At 31.8% G+C, this 27,211-nt stretch overlaps 3 protein-coding genes and 2 long non-coding RNA genes across 5 annotated transcripts; 2 read left to right on the top strand and 3 right to left on the bottom strand.

The window, feature by feature from the left end:
- Positions 1 to 2,775: 2,775 nt before the first annotated feature.
- LOC129320137 (uncharacterized) lies at positions 2,776 to 5,886 on the top strand. Its single transcript, XM_054965354.1, has 5 exons — positions 2,776 to 3,262; positions 3,899 to 3,956; positions 4,040 to 4,123; positions 4,270 to 4,411; positions 5,213 to 5,886. The coding sequence occupies exons 1-5, from the start codon at positions 2,776 to 2,778 to the stop codon at positions 5,582 to 5,584; spliced, it is 1,143 nt and encodes a 380-aa protein (XP_054821329.1). The 3' UTR covers positions 5,585 to 5,886.
- Positions 3,192 to 4,274, bottom strand: LOC129320139 (uncharacterized). The gene is made up of 3 exons (XR_008595679.1): positions 3,995 to 4,274; positions 3,793 to 3,878; positions 3,192 to 3,328 (listed from the first exon to the last, which is right to left on the bottom strand). It is a non-coding gene; the product is annotated as an uncharacterized LOC129320139 (long non-coding RNA).
- Positions 5,887 to 7,016: 1,130 nt separating the features above from the next.
- On the bottom strand, positions 7,017 to 10,183 carry LOC129320138 (uncharacterized). The gene is made up of 5 exons (XM_054965355.1): positions 9,871 to 10,183; positions 9,664 to 9,724; positions 9,305 to 9,409; positions 8,140 to 8,497; positions 7,017 to 7,268 (listed from the first exon to the last, which is right to left on the bottom strand). The coding sequence occupies exons 1-5, from the start codon at positions 10,009 to 10,011 to the stop codon at positions 7,247 to 7,249; spliced, it is 687 nt and encodes a 228-aa protein (XP_054821330.1). The 5' UTR covers positions 10,012 to 10,183; the 3' UTR covers positions 7,017 to 7,246.
- Positions 10,184 to 16,377: 6,194 nt separating this feature from the next.
- LOC129319868 (uncharacterized) lies at positions 16,378 to 17,843 on the bottom strand. Its single transcript, XR_008595535.1, has 3 exons — positions 17,758 to 17,843; positions 17,060 to 17,128; positions 16,378 to 16,606 (listed from the first exon to the last, which is right to left on the bottom strand). It is a non-coding gene; the product is annotated as an uncharacterized LOC129319868 (long non-coding RNA).
- A 1,536-nt stretch (positions 17,844 to 19,379) lies between these two features.
- On the top strand, positions 19,380 to 24,726 carry LOC129319280 (leucine aminopeptidase 2, chloroplastic). The gene is made up of 10 exons (XM_054964292.1): positions 19,380 to 19,557; positions 19,828 to 20,242; positions 20,365 to 20,559; positions 20,768 to 20,993; positions 21,368 to 21,494; positions 21,712 to 21,807; positions 22,508 to 22,585; positions 22,956 to 23,016; positions 23,344 to 23,531; positions 24,375 to 24,726. The coding sequence occupies exons 1-10, from the start codon at positions 19,492 to 19,494 to the stop codon at positions 24,501 to 24,503; spliced, it is 1,581 nt and encodes a 526-aa protein (XP_054820267.1). The 5' UTR covers positions 19,380 to 19,491; the 3' UTR covers positions 24,504 to 24,726.
- The last annotated feature ends 2,485 nt before the right edge of the window (positions 24,727 to 27,211 follow it).

The raw sequence follows: 27,211 nt of genomic DNA, 5'->3' as shown, positions 1-27,211 counted from the left end.
CACCCCCCCCCCCTCACAAAAAAAAAAACACCTTATCTTCTTTGCCCCTCCAATCTAAACATAATAAAAGCGATGGGTTGTGCTGAGGTGTTTGAGTGGGCATAATAGTAATAAACATAGATAATCCATAATATCAATAATAGCATAAAAAATTGCCAATAGTGATTTAAAAATCATGTTTAAGTTTAATCATATTTCTTTGTGTTGCTCAAAAAAAAAAGTTTAATCATATTTCTTTTTAGGTTAAATTACAATTAACTAAGGGAAAATGATATCATTGAAATATATAAATGATAATCAGATCCTTCAAAATATCATAATTTTTTTGAAATCTCTAAATACATCTTTTGTATTAACGAGTTTAGGTTAAATAAGTAAATTGCTCTTTGTTTAAAATAAAAATAACAGGTCTAGATTTATTTTTTTATTACTACTTTTATTTATAAATTAAAAAATTGAATAAAAAATCATAACTTTTTACATAAATTTTTTCTTATAATTGATAAATAAGTTTTGAAAATAATAAATCTCAATCACAATTTTTATTTGAGTAACACAACTTTAATTATGTGAATTACAAAAATTATTTTTGGTGTTCATGTGAAAATTCCTTTATTATTGAAATCTAAATTTTAAAAATAATCAATCATAATTTTTATTTAAACAATCATAACTTGCTTTTGTTACGCAAATTACAATAATTGAACAAAAAATAATAACTTTTTATGTGAGCTTTTATCACTAAAGTTTAAGTTATAAAAATAATTAGTTACAACATTTATTTTTGAAATCGCAAATATTGAATAAGAAATCATAATTTTTCACGTAAACTTTTTTTTAAATTTTAAACAAGGGACAATTTAATTATTTAATTTAAAATTATTAATGTCAAAAAGGTACCTAAAAATTTTAGAGGACTTGTAATATTTTGAGGGATCTAATTGTCATTGATATATTTCGATGAGATTTTAATATTTTATTATTATTTTTTTATTAATTAATTAGTTGACCAAAAAATTATTCAAAATTTATTATTTTATGTACAATTAAATTAGCTATTTTAGTGTTTGGTGAGCGGAATAGTTTTATTTGACAAGTGATACAAGTAATTTAAAAATTTTAAAAGGAATCTTCTGTAACCACCAATGAAAAAATAATAAATTTTTTTAAATGTTGATGACAATACAAAGAGTTAATGATTGTAGAGGTTAGATTTAATGAAAAGAGTTAGTTCTTTATAATATAACAAATTTATGTAGAAGAGATGCTCACATTTAATTTAACGCTCGATTGTATTTTGAATATGGTTACTTTTAATAGAATGATATCTAAATAAAAAAATTGATGACCGATTATTATTAAGTTAGTTTTGCTCATTTTTTATATACTCTTAAAATCAATGTCTAATTATTTTAAATAAGGTTTAAGTTGGAAATAAAACAGCTATAAAATTCATTTACTTATTATTCTCTCTCCCTCTGTTTATAACACATTTTTAGTAGTAATTTGATATTTCAAAATATAAGATATTTTTATGAATAAAGTTATATTTAATGAAAGGTATTTTTAAAAAATTATATTTATTTTTTAAAAATAAGATGGTAAAATATATTTATAAATTGGCATGGAGGAAGAATATTTTTAATAAAAGTTTTGAAAATAAAAATAATATTATACACATTTCATTTAATTAGCTTAAGCAAGGTCTCAAAGAGTAAATAATCTGGAGTGTGCATGCGTGTGAGCCAAATCCAATGTACCGGCTCAGCCGGTAAATTACCACAGAAAGAACCGGATTTCCTGGTAAACCCAATCTTTTCACTCTTCTTCTATCGTTACACTCATTCGCTTCCTTGGCCTATTCGCTCTTTGATTCTCTCACTTCATCTTCCTCAAATATTCTTCTTGGTTTTCAACCTTTGTTGTTAGATCATCAAACCCAGCTCTCTCTTTAACGCTCCTCTTATGTCTCCCTGGTAATGGAAGGCCATTTTCCCGAGAGCTTTCTCTGCTGTTTTCTGGGAAATTAGCATGGGAATTATAAAGAAAGGAAATGTGTCAGCCCTTTTTCCTTGTCGGGCGACTGAAAAATTGAGCGCCTCAGTTTGAACATTTGCATTTCCTCTTTGAGGTTATAAAGCTCTCTCGTTTTCCGCAATGAAGAATGGTCGTGAAGTTTCGAGGCTCTGTGGAGTTCATTTGAAATTTACATGAACATGGAATGCAGCCCTCTAGTTGACCCATTTAAAGCCCTAGCGTAGGTCAAAAGGTGAACCCGTCTTACTGACTTTGATGATGTCGTGTTGATTAATTCTACTGGCTTCAGGTTTTCTGGGTTTTGTTCTTACATTAGATGGATTGGGGTATTAGAGGAATGGGGTCGAGTGTTTTGGTTGCTTCTGAATTTCAAGTTTTAGATGGCTGTCACTGTATATTTATGTGATTTGAGGATTTTGAGTTATGTCCCCAAGCAGCTTTGACTACAATGATCTCAATTTGGAGGTAGAAATCTGAGATCTGTTTTAGAGTGGGCGCCAACTGCCAAGACACTGCACAGTGCACACTTTGTGTTGGCTAAAATTTGATAGTGACTCTGGTTTTTATCATTCTGCTATCTTTAAGCGTTTAACTAAATGAAAAATGAAGGTTTCATTGAATTTCACTGTCAGCTGATGGAGCATTAAAATTTCAAGAACTCACCGGGGGGTCACTGGTGTTGGAATACTTCAAGTGATTGCCAGTTTGGAGAGTTCTGAAACTATATTTCCTTTACAAATGTCTGGAGCTCCCAGATTGAGGTCAACAAATGTTGCTGATTCAGAGGCAAGGCCTGTGCTTGGACCAACTGGAAACAAGGCAGGGTCATTGAGTTCTAGAAAACCCACTTCAAAGCCACAGAGGAAGGCAGAGAAATTGAGGGATGAGGTTGCATCAGCCAAAGAGAAAAATACCCACCAATTGTCTTCAAACGTAACTTCCTCTCCTAAGTCACATTCTGTCAGTGTTCCTTCAGTACTCCGCAGGCATGAACAGCTATTGCATTCTAATTTGTCTCTGAATGCTTCATGTTCATCCGATGCCTCTACGGATTCATTCCACAGTAGAGCATCTACAGGCAGATTGACTCGGTCTAATAGCTTAGTTAGTAGAAGGAAACCATTTGCGTCAAAGCCAAGAAGTGTTTCTTCTGATGGTGCTTTGGATTCTCCACCTGATGGTTCACAATCAAAGAAGAGGTGTACCTGGGTCACGCCTAATACCGGTTAGTTATCTTCTTTGACTCTTGATGGGTTCTTGAGGTGGCATTCTTTCTGATTATGGAATAGACCTGGGCAATGATTGAATAAATGAATTGGTTTTAGTTTTTCCCCAATAAGACAATAATTTTTTTGGTGGATATTTTACTTTGCGGTTCTGTTAAATATTAAAAACGACTCTCAGTAATGAGCACACATTTCGCTTTGTTATGTATAAGAGCTAATATTTTGGTTCTCAAGTAACTTGAAGATAAATTTCAGTTCTTCAAGTTTGAAATTGCGCACTACATTAAGAACATAGCTCCATTTGGATTCATGTGTTTCAAAACAGTCACATTAAATATTCATGTATAATACAGGTCGCTAATCATTATTGGAAAATACGTCCATTCAATATGTAGCTTCTCCATAGATTTGAGTTGATGATTTTTTCCATCGAAGAGAAACTTGGGAACTCTAAATAAAACGCATGAACCTGATATGCTAATGGAAGTAGAGTTGTTGTATGTGAGCCAGTTAAATGCCATAGCCATACCTTTGCTCGAAAGTCCTCCAATATAGTTTGATTTGTTACTCTTGAGCTTGACTAGCTTTCAAAAGTTGTTTGCTGACTAAGTTCACCTATTGAAAATTGAAATCAGAACCGTGTTACGCTGCTTTCCATGATGAAGAATGGGGAGTTCCAGTACATGATGACAAGTATGTTAAACACAGTTTTAATCATGTTATCAACATACCTTTCCATGTTGAATATTTTGCTTGACATTCTATATCTCATGCAGGAAACTGTTTGAACTTCTTGTACTTTCGAGTGCACTGTCTGAACTCACTTGGCCAGTCATTCTGAGCAAAAGGCACATTTTTAGGTATTGTATTTCCTTGTTAGAAGTCCAACATTGCTTCCTTTTACATCTAGCCTTGATATATAGTGGCTGCCACAAACTTTTTAACCTCAGCTGTAGGAAACTCTTCACTTTGTCCTTTTTATTTTTGCTAACAAGAGTTTTTGCAGGGAAGTATTTGCAGACTTCGATCCATTAGCTGTCTCAAAATTGAATGAAAAGAAAATGATTGCACCAGGAACTACTGCAAGTTCCCTTCTTTCAGAACTTAAATTGCGTGCTATAATTGAGAATGCACATCAAACATCAAAGGTAGATTATTATTTCCTCTTGATTTGCGAACCTTTGTCTCAGAATAAGTGTAACTCCTGGGTTTGTTGGCAATTCTTTCTTTTTTCCTGGACCATTGGAAAAACTAAAAGAACCATGAGATATAGGTTTATGGTATTTTGCTGTAATGCCTTGGGAACTGATGTTTGAATGCAATCCCATGCAATATTGTGACTTTAACAGCTGGACTAGGTTGCAAATCATAATTCTTTATTGCTAAATATGAATATAAAATATGATCCTAGGGTCCTGTATTAATGCCTTTTTAAGTATGGTGGCCTTATTTCTTTATTTATTTTCTGTATTGATCTGCTGTTGTCACTTTTATATGCATGACTGTTGTCTCTTAGGATGTTTTAAATTCTCAGCATGATCAAATGAAAGAAGCTTTTTTGGCTAATGATCAAATGAGTGGCTTATAATTGGTGTCCATTTATGATTTAATCTGGTAGATTAGGTAATAAGGTAATTGAAATGGTGAACGTGATCCTTTTTAAATTTACATGACCCATGTAGGACGAACCATGTTATAATCCTCCGTACATCCTGAGCTTGTAGTAGTCTAGTTTACAAAGTGATATGCAACCTAATTATTTGGATTCTTTATTCTGCCAGCTTGCTTTGCTGGTGTGACCCGGGTCCTCTATCAGTCATGATACTTTTTCAACTATCAATCCCTACACTGCTTTCTTTTTTTCTTTTCTCTTTAATTGAACTGCCATTATTGCATTGTAGCTATTATTGTCTCTTTACCTAACTTTTTGCAGGTTTTACTCATGGCAGGTTGTTGATGAATTTGGGTCATTTGACAAGTATATATGGAGTTTTGTGAACCACAAGCCTATAGCTAGTAGATTCCGATATCCTCGACAGGTTCCTGTAAAAACTCCAAAAGCCGATGTGATTAGTAAAGACCTGGTAAGAAGAGGATTCCGTGGTGTGGGGCCCACCGTCGTGTACTCCTTCATGCAGGTAGCTGGGTTAACAAATGACCATCTCATCAGCTGCTTCAGATTCCACGAATGTATAGCTGCAGCAGAAGGGAAGGAAGAGAATGGCATCATGAACAATGCTCGTGAACAAAAGGAGAGTGATAAAGTGATAGAATCAGATCTGTCCATTGCCATTGATGATTTGAGTTTCTCCTCAGAATGATGGTTCCACTGTCTTGGCTGACAGAGCCTCCAGGTTCTATCAGCAGTGTCATCCTGTCCACTGATTCAATGCTAGCCCTTAGATTGAGTAATGATGGAGGGTAATTTGTGTATAAATTTCATATTATTCTCCCTGAACTTGATTATGATGATGGATTCTTAGATTGTAGATTTTTACTAAAGCTCAAGTGAATGAAATCAACCCTGTACCTGTAATGTTGTATGAAGCTTCTTCAGGCAGCCTTTTAAACTGGTGTTACTATTTTCTGTACAGTTAAAGCAAGTGATTATAATTTTCTTTCAGAGACGCGGAAGCAGGGATTCAATGAAATTCTGAGTTACACATTCCTCAAGAATCAAGATAGTTGCAAAATTTCTTAGTTATATGCAATGAACTAATAAAAATTCACGAGGAAGAATTTGGGACTTCATTATCATTTTAGTGAAGGATCTTTAGCTTACACTATGCAAGTTGGCAAGTGCTTAAGTATTACAATAAATTTGAATGAAAATAAGTGCAATATAATATTTACAAGCTAATGAAGATTGATGTAGTCAATAAAGATGAGATTTATATCCCATAAGAGTATAGATTCGAATCTTATCATCGATGGGATAATTTTATTGGTGGATGATAAGTGAAAATTTTTACAAATGATTTTTAATTTGTGAGATTTTTCTCTGCTCTAGCCAATTTTTACAACTCAATTCACCGAAAAATTTTAAATATAAAGAAATATGCAAGAATATTTCTAATAATATTAGTGATTGGTTTCAAGTATGAGGTGAGAGTGTGGCACAAGGTGATTGTGATTTAGGGGTGGGGCAAGAGGGGTTTCCCCATTAAGGACTTTAAATTTAAAGTGTGCTGGACAGCTAGAGAAAGAGATGGCAATGATAAAACAGATGGGGTTTGTGTTTTCTTGTCTGAGTACTCCTTGTTGATGGACAAGCGTGCACCATCTTGTTTCTGGATCGCCAACAATTAAGGCATTTCTTGGCCACTATTCAATTGTCCCTCTGACACGCGCCCTCTCCACTTTCTTCGTCTGTAATTTTGTGAACGCTGTGGCCATAAGGAAATACTTAAGCCGTCAAAAACATTTGAGTGATAGAAACTCGGGTAGTAAAAATGCGATGCGATGTAGGAAAAAGTTTAAAGTTCAAATATTCATGATATTTGAAAATAAAGAACTTATTTTGTGCTTGTAGAGACAGCTAATGAAGGATTTGCACCCCATAGCCGTAGCCCATATAACTACGTCTATAAACAGAGATGAAGAGAATACATTTTGAAATTGGAATGAAAAACAACAAAATCAAGGGAACGAAACCAAAAATGGAACTCGTGTGGCCCTATTAACAGCGAATCGCTTTTTTGTTTTTTTTTTTACCAACACAGTGAAGATTAGTTTATATTTCCACAATGATAGTTCAAAATCAAAATGCGTTTTCATTAAACTGAAACATGAATGGAAAATCTGGAATCCCTAAAACGGCAACAAAAAATCTAAGGTCAGGCATTGAGTATACAAACATTCGAATACAAAATAAAGGACTGTAGAGTGTAGACCTCGACCAAGACACAGGACAAAAGAACACCGCAAGGGAAGATTCTTCCAACTGCCACCAGTCACCACCATGCGATAAATAATCATTGCAGCTACAAAATCCGAAAATGACATCTGCATGGATTCAACATAGAGGAAGCCACACAATAAATAAATAGCATATTATTAGCAGTAATAATTTCTTAATCTTCATGCTCTCTGTTGGCTATGATCACAAGGTTATTAGCCATTAATTTTAATTATAATAACGGCTACAACCAATAACTTGTATTGAGATGATTTTGATGCCGAAAATAGTGCTCAACTTACTATAGAAAACTTAGAGTAGAAGTAATATACAATGGCCTTGACAAGTTAATCCATAACTGGAGCATGCCCCACTGGTGTAGCTTTCTAAGGGCAAGAACAAGGGGAAAAGACTCTAAGCTAACTATCAGCAAGGGTACAGCTAATTAGATTCAGTTAAACAGAACGGTGAATCATAATACAAGTATCCAGCAATATTGTTTCTCGGAAGGGAGTTTAAAATGCAAAAATAAACCGCTTTAGATACAAGAGGAGCTTACCCAAATCAAATAGACCTTCCGATAAGGAGGCTCAGAACAGGATGGACATTTTTATTGAAAAAGAAATAATTTAAAGTGAAACAAGAAAAATAGAGATAAAAGTAAAAGATATCCTCCAGAAGCAAAAGAACAGGAAAAAACGAAAGAACCAAAGGACAAAAACTTAACACACCAAAATTCAATTCCTATTTTCAATCTCTCCAGCAATTTTGTTAAGTCTGTTGGTGGTATACTAGCATTTTGGCCATTTGGGTATATTATTTGAACATGGGAAAGTGTGAGAAAGCAAAAAAAATTAATAACACGGTTGTTTAAGCCTATTCTTTCAAAATGAAAATGTGGATGGCGATAAAATAACACTAGTCATAAAGCAAAAAACAAAAAAAAAACAAAAAAATTTATCGATATCGCATGCATACCCCAATAGACCTCTGCCTGGCCAAGTTCTAGGTGTGACAATTAAGTTGATCATAGCACCTTGCCTCATGATTGCAACAGGTATTGCATGACCCAGATTTGACTGAGCCTCAGAAGCCAGCCTTTGGAGCAAGTTATCCCCAGCTTCCACGCTGCCAAATTTCAAAATTTGATCTCCAAGTTGTAATCCATCCTCTGCAGCCGGTGATGAATCAGATATCTCATCAACCATCGCAAATGGTATACTAACAACCACATCCACATCCATGGAATTGGAGGAATCTCTCAGAAGAACATTTTGCACTGATGAGCCTGACTCAACAGTTGATGAAGTCTGAGCATTAGGTCCATCTTCATCACCTTGCAGAAAGGAAAACATTTAATATGATTTAGTATATGCCATTCATTATTGTTATTTAGAGACTTGGAGTAATTTTAGGTCCAACTTAGGACACGGGAAAGGAAGAAACGTAACACAAAGAACTTCACATTTCAAAACGTTATAATTTTCCAGAAACTTATTTAACTACAAAATGCTAGGAGAAATAGTCATCTTTGCTAACGTTGAGAGATTGCTTAATAAACTTTTGGTATCTTTGAGGCAGCAAAATTGGCCAGCCAGCTTGGAAGTGTTTGTCAATGCATTTTCAAGGCCTTGGTCAATGGAGGTTCAAAAGACCCTTCAACATTTTATCAAAGATTTCTTCCTTATGCCTCTTATGGAATTAGGGCACCACTAGTTGTAGATTGAGATACAGACACAGAAACATGCAGGCCCTGACCTGGTCGTGGTGGTAAAAGTGCAGCTCATGAGTTCTTACAGCATAATCTAAGGAAATATCACCGTAGAGAAACTACTCTAGATGAGTTAAATCAAAGAACAGCTATTTTTCAGTCACAGCAGGAAAAAATTATACACACACACATTATTTTATCGGTGAATTCAAGTCTCTTGTATATCTTTCACCATATCTTCACTCACCAAAGTGAGAAGCATCATATAACCACTGGGAAAAAAGAATACACCTTATGAATCATACTTGTACGTGGGGGAGTACAAAATATATTATCTTCAGGAACAAAGTTCCAGAAGGCAACATCAATAAGAAGCCATAGTTACCTCTCAACAAATGGTATAACAACATTCATTACTTGGTGGAAGCGTACCTGAAACTTTGAGGAGTGACGTTTTATTTCCAAGTCTTGCTGCATGCAAAATTTGTATGTTTTGATTTATTTTCTCACTGATCTCCTTGTGATCATTACGCAGCTCTGCATGGATGAGGAGGGGGAAATAAGGGTTAAAAAAATGGCAGGACAATGAAGTAAAACCAACGCTACTCTAGCTCCTATCTTAAAGCCAATTAATTTATTACATCACGACATTCTGTAGCAAAATTATGCTATTCGATGTGATGACCAACTTTAGGCCCAAATGTCACTCGAGGTAGCCCTTCAATTTGTTGAAATGCCACATGTTTATACAATTATTCATCAAAAACAAATACTGGGAACGGGATTCATACCAGAAAGACGACGTCGCTCGGCACGAACAACTGGAATGTCAATATCCGTTCGAGGAAATCCCTAGAAAATTGATCAACTAATTAACACTCTTACACGGTGAAGATACTTCAAATTCCTAGCAAAGTATACTGAATTGCAATAATTAGTCATCGAACACCAAATAGGAGGCGCGAAAATAAAGTATATAACCAGAATCGAAAGAAAACCTCAGAATCAACGAGATTGCCGGAAAGCCCGGGACCACCAGGTTGATTGAGGCGCTCGATGATTGCGTTCATCTCCACCTCTATCGCAGCACGTTTGTCCATAAGAGACAGCGTCTCCGCCTTCACGTTCGTTGCCACCATTTTCTCGAGAGAGCGTTCAACCGATAAACTTCTTCTTCTTCTTTTGCTCCTTCACCGTCGCAGAGCGTTGAAGTCGATACCACGCTAAACTGGAATTTGTTACAGCCTTACCGCGTTCCGCTACGCTTCGGGGACTTTAGACGCCCCCCCACCCCCAACCCTTTTGTTTCTTTCTTTCTTTCTTTTCTTCTTTTCTTTTCAAAACGTTACATTTATTTGTACATGGCTCCCGTGGAACAATTTATTTATAGAAGCAAGATTTAGAAATTACAATCAATTTTTTTGGACTGAATATAATTTAAAATTATGGTATAAAAGTAATACTTTTCTTACTATAATATATAATCAGTTAACTATTAAATATATAAAATTATAATTATAAAAATTAAAATAAAATTGTAAATTACTAATAAATTAGTTTTAACCAATTAATGTTAAATTTTGACAGTGCGTATGATTAATTTAATTATTAGATATTTTAAATTATAATTTTAAAATAATAAAATAATAATTATAAATTATTGATGAAATAATTATAAATAAATAGTGCTAAACTTTGTCACTAATATGTAATCAATTTGACTATTAGATATGTGAAATTATAGTTATAAATTGTTGAAGTGATAATGTAAATAATTAATGAGGTAGTTATGTACAATTAATATTAAATTTGTAATGCATGATCAATTTAACTATTAAATATATGAAGTTAAAATAATAAAAAGTTGGAGTGATATGTTTAAATTACTGATGAAATAATTAAAAATTATTTAATTAATATAATGTATGTTTAATAAGAATACTATTGTCTCTGCACTCTATTATGGACATGGTTTTTTGAATTTTCTAAAATTTATTTGTAAATATATTTTATGACATCTATATATAATTTTTCTTTTCTTTTCTTTTCTTTTTTTGAGCAACTTGCTTGACTTTTCATTCGTGTTTTGAAATTTTATAAATTTTATCCTATTCATAATAAGACTTATGAAATTTTAAGAAAAAAGGGAATTGACGTTTACAAGTGATATATGTAATATCATGAGTTTTAAAAACGTTTACAAGTGATATATGTAATATCATGAGTTTTAATCCCTTAATTAATTAAATCTAATTAGGGTAATTAAGTAAATTGAAGTGGTTTGTGGCTAGAAAGATCTAATAATCACATTTGATGCTATTTTAACCCTAGTTGTGAGTCCAGTATGGAGGCGGATCACCTAGGCATCAAAAAGAGAAGAAAAGGAAGAGTTAAAGTTACTGTGCCACACGCCGTGGCGCGTAGATCGTCCGCCACGATGCACAGCCATTTCTGAGCAAGGGAGGACCTCTCTGTGCCATGTGCCATGGCACATAACCATTTTCTGCACTTTATCAGACGTGAAATGAGATAGAAAAATAAAGAAAAGAAAAGAGAGAAAGGAGAGGCATGCTAATGTTCTGTTAGAGTTTACTTGGGAACTACTTTAAGAGTATTTTAAAGGTTACAAACACCCAAAGTAAGTATTATACTCATCAATCTCTCCTTTTTTTTAACATTTATGAGTTTATGATTAGAGTTTGATAATGAAAGTGGGATTTTAGTCCATATAGGTTATGAGTTCGAATTTGTTGACTTAAATAAAATTAATGGGGGTAGATTAGAGTATCTAAACCTAGGTATAATGAGTTTTAGCGTCTTGAGTTGTTGGGCACCATTAATATCCAAAAATCCCATTTATTATGGGTGGTTGAAAGTTTTGTGATGCCATGAATGAGAATTTAATAGCTCGCTAATACTATTGGGGGCTAAAGGTAACTATTAAACCCAATGGTTAGGTTTCACCTTTTGTAAAGTGAAGATTGGGCAATTTAGAAGTAAAAATTGAAGGTTCAAATGTTTGAGTTTGTTATATTGATGAAATTCAACTTCGTTAATTGTAGTTTTGGCTCTTGGTCACCTATTGAAGTGAAAATTCAAACTTGAAAGCTAATTGATTGAGGAGTAAATCTTTGACCTTTCAAAGGTTTGAGGTAATTTGGGAAAAACTCTACTTTGGGTAATTGTATGTTACTTGATTGTTAAATGTGAATGGTGAATGTTACATGCATGAGATTGATTTTTATGTAAAACTATATATTATTTTTCAATGAATGTATGAAAATTTGATTGAGTATAATGCTATTTTGACTTGAAATGCAAAATGCAAAGTTAAAAGGATTTTACTGTGAAAATGCTTATGTTTTGAAAAATGAATGTGATGATGAGTAGAGATATTTATGTGTTAGTAAGGAAATGAATTTTGAGAAATGATGAGAATGCACATTTAGGTAGCGCAAGGTCGTGAACCCAACATGGTGGTCGTAACAGTAAGTAAATGAAAGCGAAAAAAGTATACTCAAGTGAGTAATGATTATGGCATGATCAGTGGCGGGAGTTCGCTTGGGGATTGGGAGTAGAGAAAAAAATTTATATGATAATTAGGCTATCCTTCGGTGCACGAGGGCTATAGCCTTATCCCACTATTTGTCGAGGGACTAGAACCTAGCTATCTCCACCAATTTAATGAGGAGAATAACCTAGGGTATGAGACACCCCAGGGATTCAAGAATGGGAAAAACCGTGGTTCGAGAGTGAGTCTTGTGATTTTGGCTGGGTCACACTTTATGATTTGTGAGTTTGGGTAATCCAGTTACACTGATAGAGCCTTAATCAATTTTATAGCTCACGGTTTCAATCTGAGAAAATAAAGAGGATATAAGGTTGGTTGATCATTACTTGAGTAAATATATGACGTGTCACACATGCTAAGTGATGGCAGATCACGAGAATAGAGGTTATGTCACATATATGAACATATGGTGATAATGTACCTAGTTACGTGAGTTAAAAAAGCTATATAATGATAAATGGTAAATTATAATACATGTGAGTTTGATTTGCATATTTACTCTCCTTGTGCATGTATTTGTTTTATAATTGATATATAATGGGTAGGATTAATCTTAGTTATTGAGTGGCTAGACTCACCTCTCTTATTTAATACTTTTCAGGCTCTATCTCTGGTGTTGAGAGGGAGAAGACTAAAGAGGCGAGAAATTAGCATATTTCTACTTTATGCCTCTAGTTTAACTTTAACTGTGTAATAGTATATGGCTTGTCAATTCTAGAATGCATATTACTTTACTTGCACTATTTTGGTTGTTGAAAATGTTATAATTGCATTTTGAGCCATTAACCTTTATGTATGTTGACATATATATGTTTATAGGGTCAAAATACTAGTACAAGTGTAGAAATGAAGATTTGAACATGTTTGAATGATTTGAGTTAAATGCACTGGCAAATTACCTCCCCCTTTATTTTTGGTAAATTGGGGTTGAGGAGTGAATTTTAGTTATATTGATGTTTCGATGCTTATGACGTGTTGTACTGGTAGTCTTAAATCTATTGGACATGGTCTAAGTGTTAGGAAAAGTTTTTGGCACTTGTTGATGGTTTTGGACACCCATTTTATACAAATGTTGAAAAGTCGTCAAATTATGTTTGGGTGTTCAACTTTCTAGTGTGACTTATTTTGGAAATGAAATCCATATCATTAATTAGTTCATGTAAAGAGCTCTCTATAGACACTTAGATTACGGACGTCAGATGGAGAATTGAGGTGAGTTAAAAGTTCCCCCGATTCTGCTGTCAAATGACAAATAGAACCAATGAAAATTCATGCAACACGCCACGACGCATGGCGCCTGAGCTGCGGCGCTGCATCGCATGACATAGAGAACAACACGCCGCAGTGCAAAGTGCGTCCGCTGCGGTGTATTGCTCTATATTTCAGTATATAATTTATTTTCAAACGTTTTCAACTTCTTTCACTCCTTTGAGGCATCCTATGCTTCCGAAACTTATTTTTACCTTGATATAAAATATTTTGATCAATTTTAACTTATTTCTATTTAGAAAACTTGGAATCCCTTACTTTTGAATCAAACCTTTGTAATTACTTTTTGAGCTAATTCTCTGATTACCATGTGTTTCATTAATTAATTGTGTTTAGTGGAGTGAAAACGTTATAATATAAATTTAAAATTAATTTATATAAAAATTTCCTGAATTTTTTAGTTTTACATTGTTAAATTTATATAGATATATTAATTTACACCCAATGTATTGATTTGGAAGAGAAATTTCAGGCCTATTTGGTAGCCTGTTTTGGAAACAGTTTTCTGTTCTTTATAACAAAAGAATAAAAAAATTTGTTTGATAATGCATTTTTTAAAATTGTTTTGGATAATAAAAGAATAAAATATTATTCTGTAGACTAGAAAAATAGAAATAACTTTCAGATATTTTGGGATTATTGTTATGGAAAACGAGAAAAAAATGAGAAAAACATATATTTTTATTATTTTTTTATTTTCAAAATATGTTTTTACAAAACATCAATTTTTAAAATAATAAAATAAAAATAGTTTCAAACAGTTCTTTCATAGTTGGAAATATAACCCTATGTGCAGGATGGGCGGTCCTTTAGGTAATACTAAATTTTCAATGAAAATATCAATATTATAAATACAAATTGAAATTAAAAAAAAAATCTCTCAAGTAGAATAACCCTTCACAATCACAACGATAAATCTCATTCTACTTGTGAAGTTTTTCAATATGACATTGAATGTGATTTTTTAAGTTTTGAATTTTATACATACGAATTCTCTAATATTAATAGTTTGATTGGTTTATTTTTTTAAGAATAGTTTTTTGTTTTCAAAAATAAAAGAATTAAAAAACTTGTTTGTAAAAGTATTTTGAATCTAATTATTTGTAAAATTGTTCTCATTTTTTATTTTTAAGGAAAAAAATCTTAAAGCTATTTTCATTTCATTTTTTCTAGAATACATTACATTTGATTATTAAAAACTACATTGATTGTAACTACTAATAATTATTATAAGTCATCACCATTAATTGTCAATGACTATTACTATTTGGCCAAAAAAAATTGACTATTACTATTGACCAATTTTTTAATTTTAAAACTATTTTTAAATTGACACATCCAAAGAAATTTTCCTTTTATTTTGTTTTAAAAAATAATTCTAAAATTTGCATTGCAAAACCGTTTTTGGAAACAAAATATAGAATAGGAACTTAATATGCCCTAAGTTATTCATAAATAACCATGTTTCTGTCTTAAATAATAAAAAACAAAGTCATGCTCAAAAGTTTATATAATTAAACAAACTACTTTACCATCCGTTTTGTCAATTTTTTTTAAAAAATATTATCACTTTCTCTGTGTTACAAATAACAAAATTTTTATGTCAAACTTTAGTAAAAAAGTTTGTGTTAATTTTGGACATATTTGATTTCTATTCTATTTTTTTCTAAAACTATTTTGTATTATAATTTTTAAAACTGTCTTTTAAAACAAAGCAAAAATGAAAATCCATTGACTCATGTTAATTTAAAAGTAGTCTTGAAATTAAAAAAAAAGATTGATAGTAATAATTGCTGGCAGTTAATGTATTTATGATAGAAATTAATCAAATTAAGTATATTTTTTAATAATTAAATATAATGTATTTTAAAAATAAAAAATAAACTAAAAATAATTTTAAAATATTTTTATATTTTGTTTTTAAAAACAAAAAGTGAAAATAGTTTTGAAAACAGTCAAATTCAAAACACTTAGTCAAAGAAGTTTTAAAATTTTTTATTTTTAAAAATAAAAAATAGTTTTTGAAAGAAGGAACACAAACATGCCTTCATTTTTTTTGTATTTCTTGTTTTCTTTCTTTTTCATTAACATTAGATTTGATTTTTGATTTTTATTTTTTATTTTCTTTGAACTAGATCATATCGATTCTATAAATCAAATTTTATATAATATATACTTAACTTACTTAATTTAATAAAAATTAATGACTTTAATCAAGTTTGCATTCAATATAAATTTATAAATAAATTAGCATGATTTTATGATTCAATAAATCAAATTTTATATAATATATACTTAACTTACTTAATTTAATAAAAAATTAATGACTTTAATCAAGTTTGTGTAACACACCAAATTTTTTTTTTAAATAATTTAACTCAACCATAGTTGGGTTACAGCCACCCAACACATTTTTATATTAATAATTTCGATATAAAATATTTTATAATTTGCTTCAACTCACACACTATAACATTTCAGATAAATTTTTACCTCCCACATGCCATTAGGCTAAATCACATTTGTCCATCCTTATACTCCCAACAAGTAAACTAAATCATATTTGTCCATCCTTATACTCCCAACAAGTAAAATAAGCAATTTAGTCAATTTTCAACACAAGTCAGTTATTTGGCCTTATAATCATGTCATTTTAACCAATCCAAAGTAAACCAAATATTAAAATTACAGTCATCCAAATTGTACCAAAAATAGAAATAGTTTGAAAGGCATGATTACATTTATATATTCATATAATTGACAATAAACATAAAAAAGTCCTAATATTGGCAATATAACACATTATAAATCATAAATTAAATACCCAAAAGAGACAGTGGATCTATACCACTAAGCCTCTGGGACTCCTCCACGTGTCACTCTTGGCTCTTCTCCTGAAAATTGTTAACCACATAATGAGACTCAAAAGTCCCAGTAACCAAAGCCAATTTATGATAGTGTATACAAACAGTTAAGTGTGTGCTTACTAAGTGAGAATTAAAAATAATATAATTTCAACAAATATATAAAATATTACAATACACACAAACAACCATCCTTATATCCCTCCATTAACCTCGAGCCGTAGCCCTCACTCGGTGCTAAATTACCCGGCCAAAGGTAGATTAGCCCGAGCCCTTACAAACCACCTATTGAGCTCCAATAGGGGCATACCACGTGGCACATAAATACAACAATAATAACAAATCTCCCAACACCTCCCACAATAATCAAATAAATTTATAATAATATTGCACAATTATATAATATTACAAAATTTATAATTTTCTCAATAATCACCCAATTAACAAGAAGTAACACTAATCACAAATTAAAAGCATGGTTACCTTGTGGCTTTTTCAATAAATTATTCCTTAAAATTTCTCTCTCACCACAATCTTCACCAGTAATACAATCTACAAATAACATATTATTTATAAATATTAGTTTCACTTTTTGAAACTAATAAAATAATTCTAATAATAGAATTAAAAATATAACATAATTCTTAATCTCAATCTTAATACAAATCTATAGTTAATACTATTAAGTATAATTTTTAACTCCTCTTTTAATTATTAATAAACATTAATAATCTAAAAATCAACTTCTAAACTAATTTCTATTATCAAAATTTTCTTTTTATTTTATAAATTCGCACCTAAAATACTCAAAAATTAAAAATTGAGTCTTTAGCTTAGAATCATAATCTTATAGCCATAATAATTCATTTCTCATCCCAAATAATCATCTAAACCTCCATAAATCAACATATATTTTCAGATCTAGTCTAGAATTTGATCCATAAGCTACAAATTCAAAGATCACCAATAAATTTATACTCTAGAATATTTATTATACTACTAACAACCTCAAAAACCATATTTATTCAACATAAATTCATCCCTCTTCCAGATCTTAAATTTTCTATCACTACAAACTCAGAAACCAAAGAAAAAGGATGACTAAGAAAAAATTTTAGAACACTTACTTAGTTTTGAAAAGCTTAAAATCACACCCTAAATATCCTATTAAAAACTCTTACCTTAAAACCCAGCACCGGTGAATTTGGCTCACAGATGCTCTCTCTGCCGAAGCTCACGCACGAAAGAAGGAATGAAGAAATGAAGGAACAGGTGAGTTTTTATAAAAATTCAGTGGGTCCCACATTTTTTTTAATTATTTTCTCTCTCTTCTTCTTCTTTTTTTTTATTATTTTATTATTGTTACTGTTGAGGCGGCGGACGAAGCAAATTCGTTTTCTTCTTCTTCTTCCTTTCTTTTTTGCATACCTTTTTTTTTATAATAATAATTTAATAATTTTTTTAATTAATTTTTTTTTAAAAAATTTAATTTAGAATTATATCCTAAGTTAGATTTAATGATCATTTTCTACTAATTTATTTACCTCTAAATATTTTTTTTAAATTTCTATTAACCCAAATTAACTATTAAAATTTATATTGGGATATTACAGTTTGCATTCAATATAAATTTATAAATAAATTAGCATGATTTTATGATTCAGAAATGTAAAAAAAGGTAAACTTAGGGTCTATTTAGTTTCTGTTTTCATTTTTTTGTTTTTAAAAACTACTTTATAATATAATTTTTAATTTTTTAAAATAAAATAAAAATTCATTTAAGTATGTCAATTAAACAATATTTTTAAAATTAAAAAAATGGGCTGACCGTAATGGTCATAACAGTTAATGGTTATCATTAATAATAAAAATTAGTTAAAATAACTATAATTTTTAATAATTAAATATTATATTTTAAAAATGATAAAAATAAATAAAAAATAACTTAAAGATATTTCTACTATTGTTTTATAAAAAAATGTAAAATAATTTTAAAAACAATTCAATGAAAAAACTTACGGCCTTTTTAGTTTCTGTTATCATTTTTTATTTTTAAAAATTATTTTATAATATAATTTTTAAAATTATTTAAAAAAAAATTAAAAATGTGTTTGATTATGTCAATTAAAAAATAATTTTAGAATTAAAAATGAATTGATAATAATAATTATATACAATTATAGTGATTAATAATAAAAATTAGTCAAGGTAATTATATTTTTTATAATCAAATATTATGTATTTTAAAAATTAAAAATAAAATAAAAAAATTTAAAATTGTTTATATTTTTATGTTTTTAAAAACAAAAAATGAAATCAATTTTAAAAATAATTAAATTAAAAACACTTATCAAAACAAGTTTTTAAATTTTTGTGTTTTCACAGTACTTATTTAAACATGTTTTAAAATTTTTAAAAATGAAAAAATAATTTTTAAAAGCCAAAAAAAATTCAAGTAATCAACTCACAAATTTAATTAGTTTGCTTGCAATTTAATTTTATGAGCGATTTAATTTTTTCTTGGTTGAAAAAAAAGGTTGAGAGGTCTAACTATGACAACAATGCATAGTAACTGAATCTAGATAAGAATCTGTGACATATGAAGTTCAAGTTTTTTAAGGAGAATTATTCTCAGGCTGTTATTGTTTTAAATTCAGCGATTTCAAAGGATATCAATTTTTCAAGTTTCCTTGAGATTTTGCAAGTGAAGAAAAAAATTTATCTTAAATTCTCACCGAAATTTATAGGCCCGCCAAGCGAGAAATGACAGCCAGTATAGCAGTAATTGCTACATTACGTGTTTCTTCTTCCAAGTCGTCGTCTTTTGTGCCCGTCACTGTGCTACACTAAGGTCTGCTTCTGCCTCGCGCCTTTCAATTTATGCAGCTCCTCTGCGCCAAATAACGCAGAACCTCATGGCTCACACTCTCGCTCGGGCCACTCTTGGTCTCACTCAGCCGGCTAGCATTGAAATCCCCAAGGTCTCGTTGAATCTCTCTCGCACTCCATTTCCCCTCCCCACCTTTATTCCTTTCCCTCTAATAATCTTTCGTTCTCTGCTTTGAATCAATCCTGAATTCGATGCATTTGCCTATAATTCATGGTCGATTCTAGTTTTTGGAATCAATCACGAGTTGATCGACATGTAAATATCTTTTTTTTTTTTAACATTTTACCTGTGCCTGTTTCTCCTTGAGTTTATTGCTATATTGTTGATTTGTCTACTTTCTGTTTGTGAAAATTTCTCGAAGGTCTCTTTTACTGCAAAAGATGTTGACGTAACAGAATGGAAAGGGGACATACTTGCAGTGGGTGTAACGGAGAAAGACATTAAGAAAGATGGGAACTTGAAATATGAGAATCCGATTCTAAAGAAGCTTGACTCAAAGTTGGGCGGTCTATTAGCCGAGGCTTCTTCTGAAGAGGATTTCACCGGCAAAGTTGGCCAATCGATAGTACTTAGAATATCAGGGCATGAATCCAGGAGAGTTGGTTTGATTGGGCTTGGAAAGTCTGCTTTAACGACATCATCTTTTAAAAGCTTTGGCGAGGCTGTTGCAGCGGCTGCAAAGTCTGCTCAGGCAAACAATGCTGCCATTGTTCTTGCCTCTTCTGAAGGGCTTTCTGCAGAATCAAAGCTTAATTCTGCATCTGCAATAGCATCTGGTATTTTCTTTACAATTTTATATGTGTATTGTAGAGCTTTAGTGCTGTCCCTGTCTGGGTATCTATACTTGTGTGAGCTGTGATTTTTTGTTAAACATGACATGCTTGTTGAACTGTGTTAGGGACTATACTGGGGATATTTGAAGATCACAGGTATAAGTCAGAATCAAAGAAGCCAGCCCTTACATCTGTGGACATTGTTGGTTTGGGAACTGGACCTCAATTGGACAAGAAACTTAAGCATGCAGAAGATGTTTCTTCTGCAATTATTTTTGGAAGGGAGCTTGTAAACTCTCCAGCTAATGTGCTCACACCAGGTTCATAGGACCATTTTTTGTTTGTAAAAATTATTGTTCCCGAACCTTACTGTTATCGGTCAGGTGGATGACCGATTTTATAGTTCTATTCCCTTGATACAATAATCTGAGATTCACTGCATTATACTCGTGTGCTTATTTAATTTTCAGTCTTAACAAATGAATTATCACTAAAGTTGTCCTATGCTTGATGATTTATCTTCCTCAGGGGTATTGGCAGAAGAGGCATCTAAAATTGCTATCATGTATGGTGATGTTTTTACTGCTAAAATATTGAATGAAGAGCAATGTAAGGAGTTGAAAATGGGATCATATCTGGGTGTTGCTGCAGCATCGGCAAATCCTCCTCATTTCATCCATCTTTGTTATAAACCTCCTGGCGGATCTGTCAAAGTGAAGTTGGCTTTAGTTGGAAAAGGTTTGACTTTTGACAGGTAATTGTATGGTTTTGAGCTATGCCTCTTTCTGTTTTTGCTACAACTTAGAAAACAAGTGATTATTCTGCATTGAAATGTGCCCTTCTGTGCGAGTCATGGTTTTAAAGCTGCGGTTAATTTTCTTTTTATTTGGTTATATTGTTAAAATTACTAAGGACTTGGTATTTTGTTCTTGTTGTTGGTTACTAAGTGGCATTCTCACCTGTCTTCTCTCTCTATATGCATTGTTGTTATGGCCTAACGTTTTTTTGGGTTTTATGTATAAATAACTATTGCATGAGATTTACACGTTTTCTTATGTTGTATCAGTATAAATTCTTACGTTTTCTTTTCTCTTATCATCTTTAATTATTTTATCTGCAAATTATTAGTGGTGGCTACAACATCAAGACAGGACCAGGCTGTTCAATCGAAACCATGAAATTTGATATGGGTGGTTCAGCTGCAGTTTTAGGAGCAGCAAAAGCTCTGGGTCAAATCAAACCTCTTGGCGTAGAGGTAAGTTGTTTATGCCATTATTTTAGGCTTTTTTAATGCAAAGAATATCTTGCAAGATTCATTGAAGAAGGTGTAGTTTGCCCTTTCATCTTTTTGTTATGCTAAGCCTTTGGGTGCAAATGTTGTAGAAAAGTTGTGCCTAACTTTTCAAATCTTCATAGATGAAATGTATTCATACTGTACTAGAATTTGAATTTTTGTATGCTTGCATGTGCAGGTTCATTTTGTGGTTGCTGCTTGCGAGAATATGATAAGTGGAACTGGTATGAGGCCTGGAGACATTGTCACAGCTTCGAATGGAAAGACGATAGAGGCAAGGATTTATTTGGTTCATGATTTATTTATATATCATCTAACTTATTGCATAAGGTGTTGAATCAGAAACATGTGGATTTTGATTAAAATCTTATCATCTTAACTTAGCTTTCAGTTTTGTGTACTGCTTAATACTATTCACTTTGTTGTTAGATAGACTTAGCATTATCATATATGTTTTGTTATTGCAGAATTATTTAAAGCAATTAAAATATAACCAGTATTTCTTTGAATACTTTTATTTGGAAAAATGTTTCATTTATTTACATTTGAAAGAAGTTTTCCCTGGATTATTTCAGAGAAAAACTCTTGAAGAGTGGTGAGGTTATCTATTTTTTTTTTTTTTGACATTTCCTAATAAATGGATTTGTTAACAAATTGGTTCACTTCAACTTATCGATTTTGTGAACATTCCTTAATGAATAGATTTTTCATGTGCTGTATTATTAGCCTGAGCTTAGACATCGATGTTTTAAACTTTCTTTATTTTCCTTACCTCCCAAATTTCTTTTTTCTGGAACCTTTTGAGAATGTTTTCAGTGTATCAATGCTGCTAACCTGCGCTAGCAACATCTAGTACTGGTACATAAGTGGTGTACTGCTTAATGAATACTTGAATTTGTTTACTTATTAAGTATCGGTATCTGAAATCATGTACTATGAGTAAGAATGTGTCATTGGCTTAACCTCTTGGATAGGTTAACAACACAGATGCAGAGGGGAGGCTTACCCTAGCAGATGCTCTGGTATATGCTTGTAACCAAGGTGTTGAAAAGGTACATCTATATGACTAGTACATCTTTGACAATTAATGCGTCTTCGTATGTTTGATACGCATCTGTAACCAAGGTGCTTTTCACCGAGGATATCTCAGATATTCACTCAAATTAAAATAGTTCTGATTTCTTTGAGAATTAATGTCTTTGCATGGTTGATACGTTTCATCATCCATTTCTTAAAAAGTCAGAGAGAATATTGTCACCATTCTTGTTAGTCTGATTGAATCAAAGTGTTAAACTTCGTCCATGATTTTCATCCTTAATGTACGTGGGAAAATCAAGTTCGATTCTTGTAACAAGATCTAAACTTGTTGGATGTATGTTTTTGTTTTAGAACTGTGCTAACAGGATGATAAACTGTTACTAGATTGTTGATCTGGCAACTTTGACTGGAGCCTGCGTGGTTGCACTTGGACCCTCAATTGCAGGTAATCATGAAATCAACCCACGATATTATAAATTATATTGTGTTCTGATCAGTTTTAAGAACCATATACCAACATGTGCTTGTTACGATCAGAGAAACGCTCACTGTTCAGGTGTCAATGAATTAATTTTTCCCTGACATATCAAATGAGAGAAAAGCTAAGCTTTGTGAGGGGCAGAACCTGAAACACATGTAGCTATTAAAGTGGCCACATTGTGGTGGCTTTTCTAACACTTGACAATTTTAGTGTTCGCCGAACTTCTATACTTATTTATTCATTTTCTTGAATATCGTCTGTCATTGATTGTCAACTTTACTACTTCTGTAGGTGTGTTCACACCCAGTGATGAACTGGCAAAAGAAATTCTTGAAGCTGCAGAAGTGAGTGGAGAAAAATTATGGAGGATGCCAATGGAGGAAAGTTACTGGGAATCCATGAAATCAGGAGTAGCTGATATGGTGAACACTGGTGGGCGACAGGGTGGTGCTATAAATGCAGCTCTCTTCTTGAAACAGGTATGTTCTATACTCATTCAGCTCTGCAAAGTTAATTAGTTCTGCTGAAGTCTTTTTGAAGGAAAATCAGTCCAAATGCTGTACGCCACTTCACGATTGTCTAACAACAGAACAGGATTTTGAGCAATTGGAATAAAATGGTAGTGCGTTGTTGGACATGATGGTTGAATGATACAGATGGATTGGCATTCCATGGAATACCCTAATTTGGAATGAAAATTTTGTGTAAAAACCACTCCTTCCGATCTTATTTTTATAAGATCCTTTATAAAATTTAATAAAACAGTTATAAACTAATATCAAAAAATGACCTTGTCTCTCTACAATGGCTTTCCCATTCATTCTTCCTAATGATCTATCCTAATTGAAGGGTAATTTTGCAAGGTTGTAAAAGCTTTAAACGTTTAACTAACTTTAACTAATTTCCTTAATCTTAGGAAATTAGTTAACATGGACTTATAAAAAGTACCAGAGGGAACATTTGTTTGATGCAATTATTTTGGGGAAAAAATATGGACAACATGCAAAGAAGGCCACTAATGGTGCCAATAGAGAGAGTTGAGTAGATGGTTTTGACCTTATGATAATAAAGAGGAAGAATAAGAAGGATGCTTCAAGAAGTTATAAAGCGGAATCTTATGATGAATGATACATCTGAAATGCTGTTAACAGAACTTAATAGCATTGTGCAATTTATGCAGCCAACCTCAATTAGTGGGACAAGTCTTAATTGCGAACAATCTGAACTTCTTTGTTGTTTTGACTCACCCTCCCATTCGTTGTTGTTATTATTCTTTTTATGAGTAGGTTTCGAAATATATTAACAATTCTGTGCTTTTGCAGTTTGTTGATGAAAAGGTTCAATGGCTGCATATTGACATGGCTGGTCCAGTGGCAAGTGAGAAGAAGCTAACGGCGACAGGATTCGGCATCGCTACCTTAGTGGAATGGGTTTTGAAAAATGCTTCTTAAATGATAAAGGGAATCAAATCAAAGTCTGTTAGAACATGAGTGAAACAGTGAGGATGAAATAAATTGCAGGCTTTTTCTGGGTTTCTGAATCATCTGTGATGAGTAAATACTAAATAGCCTCTCAGTTTGTGTGTGTGGTTCACAGCCTTGACTTCTTGCTTCAGCTTTCACGGTTCTTGTAATGTGTCCCTTGTAAGACATTTTAGCCTCTTTCTTGTGCGTTTCCAGTATGCTCAGAGATTAATAGCATAGACCAGGGCATGATTCACTTAGTTAAGAAAGTTGAATTAGCTTATTTTGAAGATTCAAAATCAAGTCTTGAGATAGATAGTCGTGTTGAATAAAAATGTTAAAAACATTCTTGAGATACTTATAAAGTTATCATTAATAACAACAGTTTCATATAGTGAGAGTTCATTTTAGTTGGAACAGGAGGTTGTGGTAATACTTACAGGTTTCCTAAGATATTACATGATGGAATAAAAAAAAATTTAATCTTTTAGTCCTTCAACTTTTAAGTCATTTATAACTCAGTCCTTCAATTATGACTCGCATATGATTCAGTCTCTCAATTATAACTCGCATATGACTCAATTTTTCAACTTTTAAATTACTTACAAATTAGTCCCTTAATTTTTGTTAATTTTTTTTATGTTAACTTATATCTCACATTAATGAGCAAGAGGAGGATATTTTAAAATAATATATGAGTTTTTTTATCTTTCTTATTTGGTAAGAAATTTCTTTAAAAAATTAAAAAATAAGAATTGAGTTATAAGTGAATCAAAAGTTGAGGGATTGAGTCGCAGCGAGTTATAGTTGAGGGATTGAGTCGCAATGAGTCATAATTGAGGAATTGAGTTACAAGTGAGTTAAAAGTTGAAGGATTAAAAGATTAATTTTTTCAAAAAAGAAATTAATAGTAGCAAACAAAAATCCACCCATTTAATGATAAGAGTAAGCATAATCAAAGAATGTTAGGCGCGATTATTGACCATCAGGGATGTGATGATTGCTTCATTCAAAGATTTGCATTTAAAGATTTTCCTCCTATGGAGTAGGAACAAACAAGAGTGTTCCTTGAATTCATGCATGTACATAGATATTTTGGTCAGATTTTTTAATGTTAATTTATAATACAAAAAAATTCTAAAAGTCTTCTATTAAAGTTTAGAAAATATTTCTTCTACTTGTTGTGTCATTTCGTTATACGAGATGACTTTGTTTGTATACTTTATTTACCTAAATCTTGTAATACAGAAATTCCAAGACCAAGTGTAATATAATCTTTGCAGATCATAACCCTTGCAAACTAAGACTTTAGACAAATTAATGTTTATAATGAATAGGGTAGTTTAAGGAAAATAAATAAATAAGTGAGATAAAGGAAATTAAGATTTTATGCTTAAAATCAAAACAAGCTAAAAACCTTCTTCTTAAATTAAAGTTTGGAAAAAAAAATGGATACTTTAAAATGTAAAGAATGATGTGGGGAATTCAAATACAAGAAGAATCCTTTGATATAATTTTTTTGTTCATGAATACTTAAAAAGAAAGATGTACATATCTCTATTCTCATAACATCCATAACATAATCAATGATCTCAATATTCAATCAAAGTTGAACTATTTGATTTTGGGTTCAAGAAAATTACAAGCTAAATGATATAACCTAAAGCAGGATGGGTTGTATTTAACATAGATAGCTTGGTAAATATAGAATACTTTCAAAGAAGTTGATTGTGGAGGCATTATCTATGATAAGGAGGATAATTGGATGATGGGTTTCACCAAGTTTCTTATCTCAACATTGCATTGGAACTCATAGGACTTATGGATATCCTTAAAGACCTTATCCTATGTCATAGTGCCAAACTTTTAAAAAGTGAACATTTACACTGACTCTTAAAGCTCAAGCACTTATTCAAAATAAGCTCTCCCAAAATCACCCTTTCATAATACAATCATGAAGATAAAAGATATCATTATATAGAATTGGATCTTCACTTTTTTGAATATGCATAGGAACCTTCATTCAAAAAAGAACAAATAAAGGGTACAAGACACCAACAAAAAAACAAAAATGAAACTGACTAAAAAATCCCCAAAAACGAAAATGGCAACAACCCAAAACCTAAAAAATAGGTGGTTGGTCAAAAAGTGTAAAATCAAAAGGAATACTATGAGCCAACTTTACCAAATAGTCGGCCATCCTATTCTCTTCACTGTAAACAAAGTTGAGGTTAATACTCCAATTCTTACACAACAATCTCTTTGTCGACTTAATGATATCTATGAAAGAGTGGAAACTATGGTTGTCTCTTGTGATAAGTAAGATGGCATGTGCACTATCACAAAAGACATCCACAGTCCAAAACCCTTCTTCCAACAAAACTCAAGTCCCTTAAAAATGCCATAGATTTTAGCAATGGTAGTTGGAATACTTTCCAGCTTGTAATCAAAACTTTGAATGCAATCGCATCTCTCATGGCGCCTTCATAGGAGCTACAACCATCAGCTAAGGCAGAGCCATTAGTCTCTAGCGATATCGTATTCTCATGCAAGGGATATCTATTTAAACTTGATTTTAAAGTATGCAACATAGAAATCTTGATTAACAACCTATAATCAGCAGCTACCTTAAATAAAAGAAAGTAAGGCTCTTCAATAGCCTTACTATCAATTTCCTAGAAGAGAACTTTGCATTT

This window comes from Prosopis cineraria, unplaced genomic scaffold, assembly GCF_029017545.1.
Source record: "Prosopis cineraria cultivar Desert tree isolate PC_DT_omini unplaced genomic scaffold, ASM2901754v1 PC9, whole genome shotgun sequence".
Classification (NCBI taxonomy): Eukaryota; Viridiplantae; Streptophyta; class Magnoliopsida; order Fabales; family Fabaceae; genus Prosopis; species Prosopis cineraria.
The sequence above is the reverse complement of the archived record's forward strand: the minus strand, read 5'-3'. Positions and strand labels throughout refer to the sequence as shown.

What these genes read in the sequence shown, in the direction of transcription:
- LOC129320137 (XM_054965354.1), top strand. Translation starts at nt 2,776, where the DNA reads ATGTCTGGAGCTCCCAGATTGAGGTCAACAAATGTTGCTGATTCAGAG. An exon ending in AGCAAAAGGCACATTTTTAG is followed by an intron (nt 4,124 to 4,269) that starts GTATTGTATTTC and finishes GAGTTTTTGCAG; the next exon opens with GGAAGTATTTGCAGACTTCG. An exon ending in ATGCACATCAAACATCAAAG is followed by an intron (nt 4,412 to 5,212) that starts GTAGATTATTAT and finishes TACTCATGGCAG; the next exon opens with GTTGTTGATGAATTTGGGTC.
- LOC129320138 (XM_054965355.1), bottom strand. Translation starts at nt 10,011, where the DNA reads ATGGTGGCAACGAACGTGAAGGCGGAGACGCTGTCTCTTATGGACAAA. An exon ending in GCAATCTCGTTGATTCTGAG is followed by an intron (nt 9,725 to 9,870) that starts GTTTTCTTTCGA and finishes TCAATTTTCTAG; the next exon opens with GGATTTCCTCGAACGGATAT. An exon ending in CGAGCGACGTCGTCTTTCTG is followed by an intron (nt 9,410 to 9,663) that starts GTATGAATCCCG and finishes TCATCCATGCAG; the next exon opens with AGCTGCGTAATGATCACAAG.
- LOC129319280 (XM_054964292.1), top strand. Translation starts at nt 19,492, where the DNA reads ATGGCTCACACTCTCGCTCGGGCCACTCTTGGTCTCACTCAGCCGGCT. An exon ending in TGCATCTGCAATAGCATCTG is followed by an intron (nt 20,243 to 20,364) that starts GTATTTTCTTTA and finishes GAACTGTGTTAG; the next exon opens with GGACTATACTGGGGATATTT. An exon ending in AGCTAATGTGCTCACACCAG is followed by an intron (nt 20,560 to 20,767) that starts GTTCATAGGACC and finishes TATCTTCCTCAG; the next exon opens with GGGTATTGGCAGAAGAGGCA.